We start from the raw sequence: 14,178 nt of genomic DNA, 5'->3' as shown, positions 1-14,178 counted from the left end.
TTTGACATTATGACATTTGTTCTGTCTGTCAGTGTCAGAGCGAGATTTGTCATCATTTTGTAATATTCAATTTTCCGGATATTTTATAATTTATTTGTTCCACATAGAAAAACTCTTTTACTATTACATTTTGAATCCATAAAATGGCAAATCCAAAATATGCTGACTTACCTGGAATAGTGAGTAGATCATAAGTAAACTTAGCATCTGGCAACAACAACTAAACAGAGTAATATTCAATAATTACACCATAGTACAAGCTTTTTATAAGAATATTTGAGTGATTAATAGTGATAGTACTACCTAGAGACTCATTAGTATTCAGCTCAGCGGGGTGCTATTGTTTGAGGTGTGAAATTACATAAACAAGGAGCATTTCATAAAACAGGTAGATCCCTTGTTTATGCAATTCCACACCTCCAACAATAGCACCTCGCTGAGCTGAATATTAATGAGTTTCTTAGAAAGCTGGTACCACTATACTGAAATTTATATGTAATTTTATAGGCCCACGATGAGCCTGATGTCTACGAAACATCTGATCTTCCTGAATCAGAGCAATCAGTTGACACCTTTGAGGAGGAAAATGATCCCATTGAAAGGATTCACATTTCAGCAGACGACGCCTTCAATAAGTTCAAAGGAAAGTATCTAGGATCAGAGAATGTTGATTTTTCATCAAAAATAAGCAAAAAACATCGAGCTGGCTATGATGCGAGAAGTGGTGATTGGGAATTAGTTGGATCTGGTGAAGAAGAAACCTTAATACAAAAGTACAATAGGTTCGATACAATCTTCAACGTTTTTGATTTATATAATAGTACTTGAATACTTTTCAGATTGCAGTGCGAACTGAAAGAGGTTCTAGAAGAAGTTAATAATATCAAAAACAATCCTAAAGAAACCCAAGAGAATTGTCTGGTGTCGAGTCAAAAAGTGGAGCAATCCTTAAAACAACTAGCGGACTTGAAGTTAGAAGAAACTTTGGGTGAAGGGATCATTCAGAAAATATCTGATCCACAAGGGACACAAATTCAGTAAGCAAAATTTGATATCATATTTCTACTGTATAATTTTTGAATATTTTGTTAACACGTTGGCTTCCGTGAGACACAAATGTGTCTCATGTTGTTTTCAATAACAGCTGTGTGACATACCATAGTTGTCTCAATAGCATAGAAATGGGAGCCTTGTAGGGACACATTTTTTTAACATTATGGCAGCCAACCTGTTGACAAAGTATTGGTTACAATTTTCTTCCACTCACTTTGATCAGTGCATAGTACCCTCTAGTTTCTCACTTTCAGGATTTTGATATCTCTCATGACCTGGTTCTTCCATCTCTCTCTGGATCTTCTCCTTGGTCTTTCAGTTCTTGGATTCCACCTGATGACCTTCTTAATCAGTAGGTTGTTTTTCCTTCTCTCTGTGTATCCCAGCCATCTGTCTCTATGTTTTAAACTATATCTTCTCCCTTCATTATGTGTTATTTCATGGTTCATTCTTCTCATTTCTCCTTTTCCATTCATATTGGGTCTATAATTCTTTTGATTATTTCATTCATAGGAGATTCTGACCAATAGAAAGCTACAGAAATAAAAATTAAACTGATAATTACTGTTTTAAAAGTTATAAAAGTGATGACTTTCAACCGTCAAATATTTATAACAACTGTGTTTAACTGTAGTAATTTGTACTTACATAAACAAATTACAATAAAATTTTGGTTTTGAACAGTTTTATTTATGAAATAATCGCAGCAAACTGCACTCGATCTCTAAAATTATTATTGAATTGTTTCCCTCGTGCCACTTTGACATAATTTGACTCCCCTTCGGGTCGTGAAATTCAAACTGTCAAAGTGTCACTCGGGAAAAATTCGATAATTTTAGAGCTCTTGTGCAATTACTACTGAGAATTTTCCTTTTGAATATTCTTAATTTTTTCATCTTTATCTGTGAAGCACATTCTCTCAGCTGAATATATAACTACTGGTCTGATTGCAACTCTATATACACTAAGCGTCAAAATTATCGCATCACCTTAAAAATGGGACATTTTTGAAGTCTCGTATTTTCTAAACATGTCCGATTTTAGTGATTTTTTTAGTATGTCATAGCTTTATTCTTCAAGAATATCGCTGTAATAATATTGTTGCTAAACAGGAAGTATCATTGTATACCGGTTGTAACAATGATAGAGTGTTTTTTCCTCAAAGTTCGGAACACCCTGTTGAATATTCTAGCGTATATAAAATATTGAAATTAAAACTAAACTGTAGAATAAGGGTTTCTTAACATTTTGCTTTTTGATTCATTCGCTTATGCTGTGTAATAAAAAAGTTAGATACTTTAACAACTAGTAACATTCTTCATCAATACAGGGTGTTTCTAAATAAGTGCGACAAACTTTAAGGGGTAATTCTGCATGAAAAATAATGACAGTTTGATTTATAAACATATGTCCACAAATGCTTCGTTTCCGAGATACGGGATTTTTTCTTACAAACTGACGATTTATTTACTGCTCTAAAACCGGTTGAGATATGCAAATGAAATTTAGTTAGTTTTAAGAGGTGGTTATTGCTCATTTTGTGGCATACAATTAAGAATTTTATATTCACCATTGGCATGGATACAGGGATTATGACAGAGTAATATGATCGGTATGCACGCCAATGGTGAATATAAAATTCTTAATAGTAGCCAAAAATGTACAATAACTACCTCTTAAAACCTACCAAATTTCATTTGCATATCTCAACCGCTTTTAGAGCAGTAAATAAATCGTCAGTTTGTAAGAAAAAATTCAACATCCCTTATCTCGGAAACGAAGCATTTGCGGACATATGTTTATAAGTCAAGCGGTCAATATTTTTCATACAGAATTAACCCTTAAAGTTTGTCGCACTTATTTAGAAACACCATGTATTGATGAAGAACGTTACTAGTTGTTAAAGTACCAAACTTTTTTATTACGCAACATAAGCGAATAAATCAAGAAGCAAAATGTTACGAAAGCCTTAGGCTACAGTTTAGTTTTAATTTCAATATTTTATACAGGGTGTTTCATTGGGAAACGGAAATACTTTAATGGTGAATAGAGGTCACCAAGCCGGTTCTAGATATAGTACATTTTTTGCCCTACCGACTTCTATAACCGAGTTACAGGGTGTTTTATCGATTTTGCCCTTTTCTTTCCTAAGCCATAACTTTAGAACCACCCTGTATATTTTTTTGATATTTGGTACACATATGTCTCATTCAAAACCCAAACGACCGACATACTAACCATAAGAAAAATTCAGGTCCGGATTAACAAAAAATTATAAAGTAATTGTGACCTTAAAACAACACCCTGTATATTGAAATTTTGAGAATCTGTTTTCATATTTGAAAAGAGCACAAAAAAGTAAGTTTAATGGTTCGCTTCAATTTTTCGGCCAGACAATTTTATGACTTTAATTTTGAAATTATGTATATTGAATTTTTTAAGAACTTTGACATTAAAAAGCAGATATTATTAACTTTTAGTTATAAACTATTAAAGTTAATGAATAAATACTCATTTTAAAAATAATCAATACTTATTTACCACATTGGAACGACCCAATTACTAATGACAAGAAAAATCCAGGTCCGGATTAAGAAAAAAATACAAAGTAATTGTGACTTTGAACCATCACCCTGTATATTGAAATTTTAAAAATTTGTCTGCGCATTTTATAAGAGCATGAAAAACTGTGATTAAAGGCTTATTTTAATTTTTTCGCCCTTGATTTACATCAATTTTGAAATTATAATAAAATTTTAAAGAACTCTGAGATTAAAAACCAGATATTGTTAACTTTTAATAATAATTTAATGTTAATGAATCAATACTTATTTTAAAAATACCTAATACTTATTTACTACGCTGGCTTCATATATTCTCTGGATTTGTAGCTATATGCACATCATTAAAAATTAGAATTGCGAGAATTGGGATATTTTAATGATTTAGTAAATAATTTAAAAAAACACCTATATCTAATAAGAAAAATCGTTTAAACAATTCAACAATTTAACATAAATTAAAAATATTTGAACTATAACAGTTGCTCAAAATGTCTGCCATTTTGTTCGATCCATTTCCTTGCTCGTTTTAAAATATTTCGAATCGATTTTCTAATTACATTGGGATTGTTCTTAATTTTTCTGGCAGCTTCTTGTCACCTTGAGAATTAATCAATATGATTTCAAAGTTGCCGTAATTAAAATATCTGCGCAAAAATTTGACATACACCTTTTAACGCAGTTTATGCTCTTTTAAAATACACAAACAAATTTTCAAAATTTCAATATACAGGGTGTTGTTTCAAGGTCACAATTACTTTATATTTTTTTCTTAATCCGGACCTGGATTTTTCTTGTCATTAGTAATTGGGTCGTTCTAATGTGGTAAATAAGTATTGGTTATTTTTAAAATGAGTATTTATTCATTAACTTAAATAATTTATAACTAAAAGTTAATAATATCTGCTTTTTAATGTCAAAGTTCTTAAAAAATTCAATATAATTTCAAAATTAAAGTCATAAAATTGTCTGGCCGAAAAATTGAAGCGAACCATTAAACTTACTTTTTTGTGCCCTTCTCAAGTATGCAAACAGATTTTCAAAATTTCAATATACAGGGTGTTGTTTTAAGGTCACAATTACTTTATAATTTTTTGTTAATCCGGACCTGAATTTTTCTTATGGTTAGTATGTCGGTCGTTTGGGTTTTGAATGAGACATATGTGTACCAAATATCAAAAAAATATACAGGGTGTTGTTTTAAGGTCACAATTACTTTATAATTTTTTGTTAATCCGGACCTGGATTTTTCTTATGGTTAGTATGTCGGTCGTTTGGGTTTTGAATGAGACATATGTGTACCAAATATCAAAAAAATATACAGGGTGGTTCTAAAGTTATGGCTTAGGAAAGAAATGGGCAAAATCGATAAAACACCCTGTAACTCGGTTATAAAAGTCGGTAGGGCAAAAATGTACTATATCTAGAACCGGCTCGGTGACCTCTATTCACCATTAAAGTATTTCCGTTTCCCAATGAAACACCCTGTATATGCTAAATATTCCACACGGTGTTCCGAACTTTGAGGAAAAAACACACTTTCATTGTTACACCCGGTATACAATGACACTTACCTGTTTAGCAACAATATTATTACAGCGATATTCTTGAAGAATAAAGCTATGACGTACTAAAAAAATCAGTAAAATCGGACATGTTTAGAAAATACGAGACTTCAAAAATGTCCCATTTTTAAGGTGATGCGATAATTTTGACGCTTAGTGTATATTCAGTTTTGTATTTCTGTTTTTGTCTTTTGTTCTTCATTATCTTATGGTATCAATAGTATATTTTAATGCCCTCAAGTATTCGCTCCATTACTTCTTCACTTTTCTTATTTTTACCATTCACAATTATTTAAATTGTTGAGCTCTTTCAAAAGTGTAGTTTTCTATCTTGATTTCTTGTATCTTGTTATCTTCTCTTCTAGAGCATATTAGATATTTTATTTTTCCTTAAATATACAAAAAACTGATATGTCAGAGCATGCTTGCAGAGCAATGTTTCTATTGTATTTATTTTACTTTTTAGGAAACTTCTATCCCAGTTAGAAAAATTCAAGGCAACTATTAATGAAAAACCAGAATCTGAATTGAAAGGTGATGGTTCTGGCATAGTTTACCAGTTCAACTATAGACCAGAACAAGCTAAATTGGCACAATCAACAAGACTAGCCGACTTGGAGGCCAGACTTCACAGAATTGAAAATGTTGTAGGATCACCTAGTGATAAGTTAGCTAGATTGACAGCTGGAAACTCTAAAAGTAAGTACTTTACTCTTTAGAGCAAAATTCATATTTTTTGACATATCTAGTATGAAATTGATAAAATTCGATATCTGATAGTTGCATCTTAGGTTTTAGTTAGACCATGCAGAGCTTGTTATGTAGAAAACTTTTTTTGTAAGATTAATCATAAGAAAGATTCCCATATGATTCCAACTTATTTATTTATTTATTTATTTATTGACGGGCTAAACCCGTTTTCAGTTTTTGTACAATATGTATAAAATACAGTAAGATACATAAGCTAGCTACAACAGTTTTTTAACATGTTTTTTAAATGATGCAGTTGAAGTATTAAATAATTCTAAATCTGTTTGGTAATTGTTCGCCGTACGTAACATCCTAGAAACAACTTCATTAAGTCCATAATCAGTAGAATGGAAATCTACAAAAAACAGGTCAGAATTACGGGTTCTTCGCATAGGTATATTAAATGAAATTAAACCCAAAATTTCAGGGCAATTAATAAATCCATTTAGAAGCTTATGTAAAAAAAGAATGTGTGTGTACTATGTACGCACGTAAGAAGATATTCTTCTATTATATAATAGGTAATTTAAACGAAGTAATATACTTAAAAGGTTATTTGTATTTTATTTAAAAATCAAACTAACTTTCTTATCTACCACTTTCAAAAAAATTTTATTAAAACAAGCAAAAATTAAAAAAATATATGAATTGCCCGGGAATTGAACCCGCAACCTTCCAATCTCAGTGCTAACGCATTTCTAACTACTCCATCGAGGCACTAGAAATAAATATGTAAGTTTCGGATATAATTACACAACACGGCGACATATAGTGTAAAAATGTTATGCTTACATAATATTTTATTAATCCAAAAACACAAGAATTATAATAAATAATACATTTCCTAAAACCACTAATATATTCTTTTAATGACTTATTTGCACGGTTACAGATACATACATACCTATCTTGAAAGATTAGCAATGAACTACATACTGTCAGTGTGCGCAGGCGCGCGGTAAATGTACAATTTTACCCTCAATCGATTCGCCGCTAAAGAAGAATATCTTCAAAAATATAATTCGAATTCAGCTCTTCTTCTCTCTAATTTGTTCATTTTAAGTTGATTAAGAATATAACTGTAATTATAATATCCACGTCTTAAACCCATTTTATAACCAGATATCCTTAAAAATCTGTTTTGAACTTTTTCTAATTGAGTTTTCTGGGTGTTATAAAAAGGACACCATATAATACAGCAGTATTCTATAATTGATCGCACTAGCGAACAGTATAATATTTTAAACGTAAAAACTAAGAAGGCCTTTGAATTTCTCTGGATAAATCCTAACATTTTAAGGGCACGTGAAGTTATGTCATTAATATGATCATTAAAGTTCAGTTTTCTATCCAGTGTTATACCCAAATCCCGTACCTAATGTATCTCTTGCAGAACAGTACCATTAAGTGTGTAATTATTATTAAAAGAAGCCTGCGTTTTACTAAACGTGATTTTAAAACATTTTTTAGATTTAAGTTTAAAACATTTACTTTACACCAACGTGAAAAATTATTTAAGGACAACTGCAAACATTCACAATCAGAGAGGCAAGCAATAGATCTAAAGATTTTTATGTCATCAGCAAATAAGAGAAAGAGTTAATTACTGTTTGTAAATCGTTAACAAATATATTAAAAAGCAGTGGACCCAAATGAAAACCTTGTGGAACACCTGATGTTATATGAATTGGTTTTGACAAAAAACTACCATATTTAACCATTTGAGAACGATTAGACAAATAATGTTTAATCCAATTTGAGATGTTATCGCTAATGCCATAGCCACAAAGTTTGGCAATCAAGATCTCATGATTGACTCCATCGAAAGCTTTTGAAAAATCAGCATAGATTTAATCGACCTGAGAATACACAAGATTTGTAACTGTGGATTTACCTAGGCTAAAACCATGTTGTTCACCAATTATTATGTTTTTACAATCAAAACTTAACATTCTATTTACAAAAAAATCTAATAGTTTTGGTAACTCTGACTGTATACAAACTGCACGGTAATTTTCAGCTTTATCTTTCTGACCAGACTTGAAAATTGGTTATAAAAAACTAGATTTCCAGAAATCGGGAAATATCTCTGATGTTAGTGATAGGTTAAATAAATGGTGTGTTGGTTCTGCCAAAGTGTATACACATTTTTTTAAAAAATACAATGGAACTTCGTCTGGTCCCTTGGTAAGTTTCCACTGGCTACTCAGAATCTTATCAACTATCTCATTAATGTCAACATCATAATTGCTTACATTCACAGATTTCTCAAATTTAAAAATAGTAATTTGATTAACTACAACATCATTGTAGACAGTTGAAAAAAAGTTCGCAAAAATATCAACGATTTCTTGACTATTGTCCCCACTATAATCATCATACTTAATAACTGATGGTAACATATTATGTGAACAGAATGATCTAGGGTTTTCAGATATATTGTTTTCAGTTTCCTGAACATGTCGTTTATATAGTGAATTCGTAAGTTCTTTACACTGAGTTCTAATACTTGAAAATATATTATAATCTTCTTCCCTACCTGTCTGTTTGAATGTTTTATGAGCAGTTTTCTTTTTTAATATTAACGATTTTAGATCACAGTTATACCAATTAGGATATGTGGATATTTTATATTTTTTAATGGGTACAAAATTATGTATTAAATTGTATAGAATTTCATAGAAGGTTTCAATAGCCTCGTTGATATTTTTGTTGATGAAAACTAATTTCCAATCAATCTCAGCCAAAAGATAATTTATGCTAAAGTAATCACCATTTCTGAAATCTAAAAAGAAAGAAAATTCCAAAGAAACTGGAGTATGATGGACTTTTTTGTCAAACAAGGAATCAGATGGTTCCGAAACAATTATATTAGATAAACTAGAAAAAATTAAGTCGAGAAAAGTATTTCTGCTATTAGGTATCACATTAACTTACGTAGACACACTGTATAACAGCACTTTCTTATATTTTATTTACAATAATATTGATTTTAGGTAGTTTATATGAATGGGCTGAACACTTGAGTGCTACAGCAAGTCTTTTAGACTCTGCTCAATTGGATCACATTGAAGGCAGACTAGGAGCGCTGGCGCAAAAGCTGGAGAGTATCGCAGAAAAAAAGAAAGAGGTACAGCCAGATGAAGAGAAAGACAGCATGGTATGTATCTGAACAATTTACGAAATATGTAGATATACTGAAAAAATGAAGAGTCTAATGTAATGGTGCGATAATGAACTTTTTTTGTAGATTTTGGAGCTCTATGATCTGGTAAAAAATACAGAAGGTATTACACAGTTGCTTCCACAAACTATAGAACGACTAAAATCTTTGGAGCAGTTACATAATAAAGGTGAGAAAATGCTTTAGAATCAGTTACTTTGTATTTTTTGCTAGAAAAATCAAGAACATTAAGAGGATCGGTACGTACTTTCAGCTGCAATGCTATTCAAATGGGGATTCATTTTTTTCGAATCCTGAGAAAACTAATAAGTATTTTTGAAAAATTTAAACGCAGAATGAAAGATTACGTTATTAGCGAGGGTCGAAAGTCCCTGAGAACTTCTATAATGTTTATTTAAATAAGTTACAGGGGTGAAAAACTAAGAGAAAATTTAGTGTGATTTTTAATTTCAAATATCTCATTCAAAATAAACTTTTTGAAGTTATACTTCTTTACCGGCGATAGAGGGTAAATTTTTATATGGGAAAACCTAGCGACCGGGCGCATGCACATTATAACTTTGTTCTGATTGGATGTTCAAATGACATGTCAAAAATTATTCAATATGGCGGCTGTGGCACAGCTGTAGTTAGATTATTTATGGTTGTTGCGTTTTAAAATTTGTGTGAAAAGAAACAACAAACAAAAGTTAGTTAATAGTTATACTGCCTTTTTAAATAGTTTTCATATACCTATATTTTTGGACTTTTGGACTATTTTGGACAAGAAAACTCATTCTAATTTGGTAAGTAGTTTTTATTATAATCATATTGTAATTATACATTTGGATTAGGTTGAAATACATACATTTATTTTCTCAAGAATGCGGATTTTAGAGAGAAATCCCAAATTAGGTTCGATTTTTATTTTTAAATTATGATTTTTTGGCGTAGATTTATTTATCTACTAGGTATGTAATGCTTTGATTTACATACTTAATTTGATTACCAACAAAAGTTCTACCAATCTTCATCTAATATATTGTTTTCTTACTGTTTTGTTATATTTTTATATTTTCTTCCACAAAAAACTACATAATTTAATTTTCAAAACAACTATCAAACAGTAAAACGTTCAGTTACCGTATTTTTCCACATGATAAATAATGTGGGATTGGACCAGTGAGTCTACGCTTCGGTTACGAGTCAAAGCGGCACGAAATTCAAGGGTTCAATTCCCGATGCAAGTTTTATTTTTTTATGCATGTTATGATTGTAAGTATATTTGTTATATAATTTTTTTTTTCAGAAAATGCGTATTTAAAATTTTTGCCAACAATTATTATCGTTCAGAAATCATTTTTTCTTTGTGGCATTTTTCAATGTGTTTGTGTGCGTTTTATTCTTTTATTTTTTTAAATTTTTGGTATTGTCTTAAAAATCACATAATATGTAGTAGAAGTATAACTTCTTACGTGCGTACAAAGTACACACACATTCTTGTTATTTATTCTAAGGGACTTTCGGCCCTCGGTAATAATTTAATCTTTCATTCTGCGTTTAAATTTTTCAAAAATATTTATTGGTTTTTTCAGGATTCGAAAAAAATGAACACAATGCCGTGGTAATATTTTCCAAATCTATCTTTGTCTTACAACGCACTCAGCCGAATATAATATTGTCAGCATATATTGTCAGTCAGACACTGACAATCAGTGACAATTTTAAATATTTGACATTGCATCAATTTTTTATTTTGAGGTATTGATTAAATATTATTGATATATAATATATAGTGTATTTGATAAATAATTGATTTAAGACGTGAACTTAATAAAAAGTTATTTATTGTGTATTATTTGTGGAAGATCCAAGCAGAGAATACATCAGGATAATATATTCTGTGATCCAAGTATTTTGTTGTTAAAGATGTTCAAAATTGTAAGCGTTCCATAACAATATATTATTAAAAAATCACTTTAACACTTTTCCTCTTTTCTCGATTGAGTATTAATTTTTGTTGTACAAATAAATTATTACAATCACTGAATACATAGTTAGTGAAAAAATTATAACATTTATTAACTGAATTAATAATTTGCAATTATAAAAATAACAGTTATCCAAGAACATTCAAAAGCAATCTCTTTAAATTAGTGATGACATTTTCAAGTAGAATGACATTCTAGTAATGTTTACATATCCATACCAGTGTGAATTTTACTACACGTAATTTGCCGTGTAAAGACAGAAAAAGTAGGGATACACGTAAAATATTGGCGCATTATGTACCCATAGCCTTAATATTTTGATCATATTACAACTGTCGCAAGATTGTTAACAATCACTTCATATCATAAAAAAGATGTGAACGGGGGCCTTAAATGTATATTAATCATTGCCCAGCCTTCTCTGTCCAAAGAACATTAATATTTGGATCATATTGCACCTGTCCAAGATTGTTAACAATTAATTCATATCATAAAGATGTGGAGGGGGGCCTTAAATGTATATTCATCATCGCCCAGCTTTCTGTGTCCAAAGTTGAACATGGGCCTCCCCTAATTTCTTCCAGTTCTGTATATAAATATACACAATAAATATTTCTTTTATTATTGTTTCAGCTGCCGATTTTGCTAAGACTCTGACCCAAATAGAAGTAACACAGGCAGAAATGATGAGCAACGTGCAGAACAACAAAATGCTTTTGCAGGGCGTTCAAGAAAGTTTTGCAGTGAATCTTAATGAAATTAACGCTACAGTAGTTAGTTTAGATGCTAGAATTAAAGCTCTCAAAAATAAATAAATTTTTAAATTACTAACTAAATTAATTACAAGAAAAGAATATGCCTAGACTTTTTTATTTTGATTGTGTTTTTTGGTATTCAGTGAAATTGTTGAAAGGTATTTTGTATGTATGTATACTTCCATTTCAATATTCTTGGTGAGTATTTTTCGTTTTGAATATGTTTCAGACTGTCTTTTCTGTCAATTTTTTATAGGACTTTTATTTGTTCTGTAGATTTTCTGTGTAAGACTATAATTTATGGGCATATGCATCACATTGTATGATTTTTTTCTCCTCCTTAGAACTACAGTGACCTACAAAACACTCTAGCACACATACTATATCCCCTACATCCTCTGTATCCAAACTGCCTTGTTTCTCACTTTTCTTTCCATGTATTCCACTAAATTAGAGAACATACTGTGTTTCCCTCCTAAACACTTAACAGACTTAAGACTTCTTTACAATTTCCATAAGTTTTTTTTTAATTGTAACATATAAGCGGATTTTTTTACAAAAATCTTTAGTCTGCATCTGGTACACCTAGAATTATTTCTTTACTACTACACTCAAGCTTTTTAGCATCTCAACGTCTGCTAGTAAGCATCATTGAATGCGCTAACCTACATGCTTTGTTTTCTACTCATTTTCTACGCTTTTCAGCCATTTTTATTAGCTACAATGAATGTTGACAGCTGTCAACAAAAATCCTTAAAAGGTATAATACTATTAATTATTTGTGAATCACACTGTACATTTATCGGTGAAAGCAAAAATCACAATTAAAATCGGAATATATCTTCTAAAGGTAATATTGTCACATTATAATCCTGTCCAGAAATTTTTAACTATACTCGTATTATAAAACTGTCTTTGAGACAAGCAAATTCCTTGATGGCAATTTAGAACTTTTTTATATAACATAATGTTTAATCTAAAATAATAATAGTTTTTATGTTGTGGTGATTTATATTTATTTTGTTGTCTTTTAACGCTAGTAAATTATTTACACAAATTAAATAGAGTTTTTGTTCTCCCTTTTCTATAACTCTAAATCAAGCTAAAAAAAGGTAGGGGCTCATCACTATATGGTTAAATCTCATACATTTTGTTTCATAACATTTATATACTTATAGTCGAAGCAATAAAGCACTGAACGTCCGAAAAAACGCTGGACGGAAGGGCCGCCCGAGAACTTTATCGTACGGATCTATTATCGTTATCGTACTAGATACTGGCATTCTATAAAAATAACAAAGTTACTCGTTATTTTGATATTTTAGAAACACCTTGTATACTCGAAAATATTTTATGGTTCTACGCATCATTAATTCCCGCATTTGAGAAAATGTTCGGGGACACACTATAGATTATTGCATAAATCAATAGAATATTAGTCATACTTTCATTTCAAATTAGTCCATTTTTCTAAGAAATTAATAGTTTACAATTTTGCATTTTACTGCATGGATTGTAATGAAATTTTGGGAGTAGCCCAAAGCCCAATCTCCTAATTCAAAGTCTATCCTATATACTATGGCGCTTTTACCATGGGGGCGGTTCTCACCACTTCTCGGGGATAGAACATTTTTATTTTCGAATTGCATGGAGCAAAAGGAAAAATTTTAAGAAAATTTAAAAATGCGCTCTATAATTTGATCATTTTTTTCACCCGTCCAACTTTTTGAAAGTAGAAATAACACTATATTAAGAGGTATTGCAAAAGAAAAACAATGCATTTAAATTCTGGTGAATGAGGGGTTAAATGTATGTACTTCTCATTTTTCCTTAAAGTACATTAGTCATATATTTTTTTGCACCATATCTCGCTTAGTTTGAATGTAACCGACATTTAACGGTGCTCGTTTTAAAGGCCTTTTCAAACACTACAAAAGCATGAGCACTTTGAGCATGCACCAAAAAACAAACTCTTTTTACCTACCATATCTCTTTTTGTATTATAAATAGAAAATTTACGAAGGAACGAATCTCTTTGTTATTTATAATTAAAAAAAAATTTTATATAGTGTTTTTAGTTTGATGCATAGTTTTTAAGGTATTCACAAAAAACCGTCCGAAAACGTGTCATTTTTAAATGAAAATGGCCAATTTTCAACTACGCATAACTCAAAAAGTATTGAGTTCTCAAAAAAAAGTATAGATCAGTTTTTGCTTAAAAATAGGTTCTCTAACCACTTCATGCTTATTTTGACCAATAAATTTTCCACCCCCTTGAAGGGGTGGGAACTGCCCCAAGATAAAAGCGCCATAGTATATAGGGTAGATTTTGTTTCTTGA

The 14,178-nt window shown here is 30.5% G+C and overlaps 1 protein-coding gene across 1 annotated transcript; it reads left to right on the top strand.

Annotated features, from left to right (window-relative positions):
- The first annotated feature begins 24 nt into the window (after positions 1 to 24).
- LOC126884137 (dynactin subunit 2) lies at positions 25 to 12,900 on the top strand. The gene is made up of 7 exons (XM_050649997.1): positions 25 to 179; positions 508 to 782; positions 840 to 1,037; positions 5,646 to 5,878; positions 8,926 to 9,089; positions 9,180 to 9,282; positions 11,717 to 12,900. Exons 1-7 carry the CDS (start codon positions 144 to 146, stop codon positions 11,896 to 11,898), a joined length of 1,191 nt encoding a protein of 396 aa, XP_050505954.1. The 5' UTR covers positions 25 to 143; the 3' UTR covers positions 11,899 to 12,900.
- Positions 12,901 to 14,178: the final 1,278 nt, after the last annotated feature.

The sequence above is a fragment of the Diabrotica virgifera genome, chromosome 4, assembly GCF_917563875.1.
Source record: "Diabrotica virgifera virgifera chromosome 4, PGI_DIABVI_V3a".
Classification (NCBI taxonomy): domain Eukaryota; kingdom Metazoa; phylum Arthropoda; class Insecta; order Coleoptera; family Chrysomelidae; genus Diabrotica; species Diabrotica virgifera.
The sequence above is the reverse complement of the archived record's forward strand: the minus strand, read 5'-3'. Positions and strand labels throughout refer to the sequence as shown.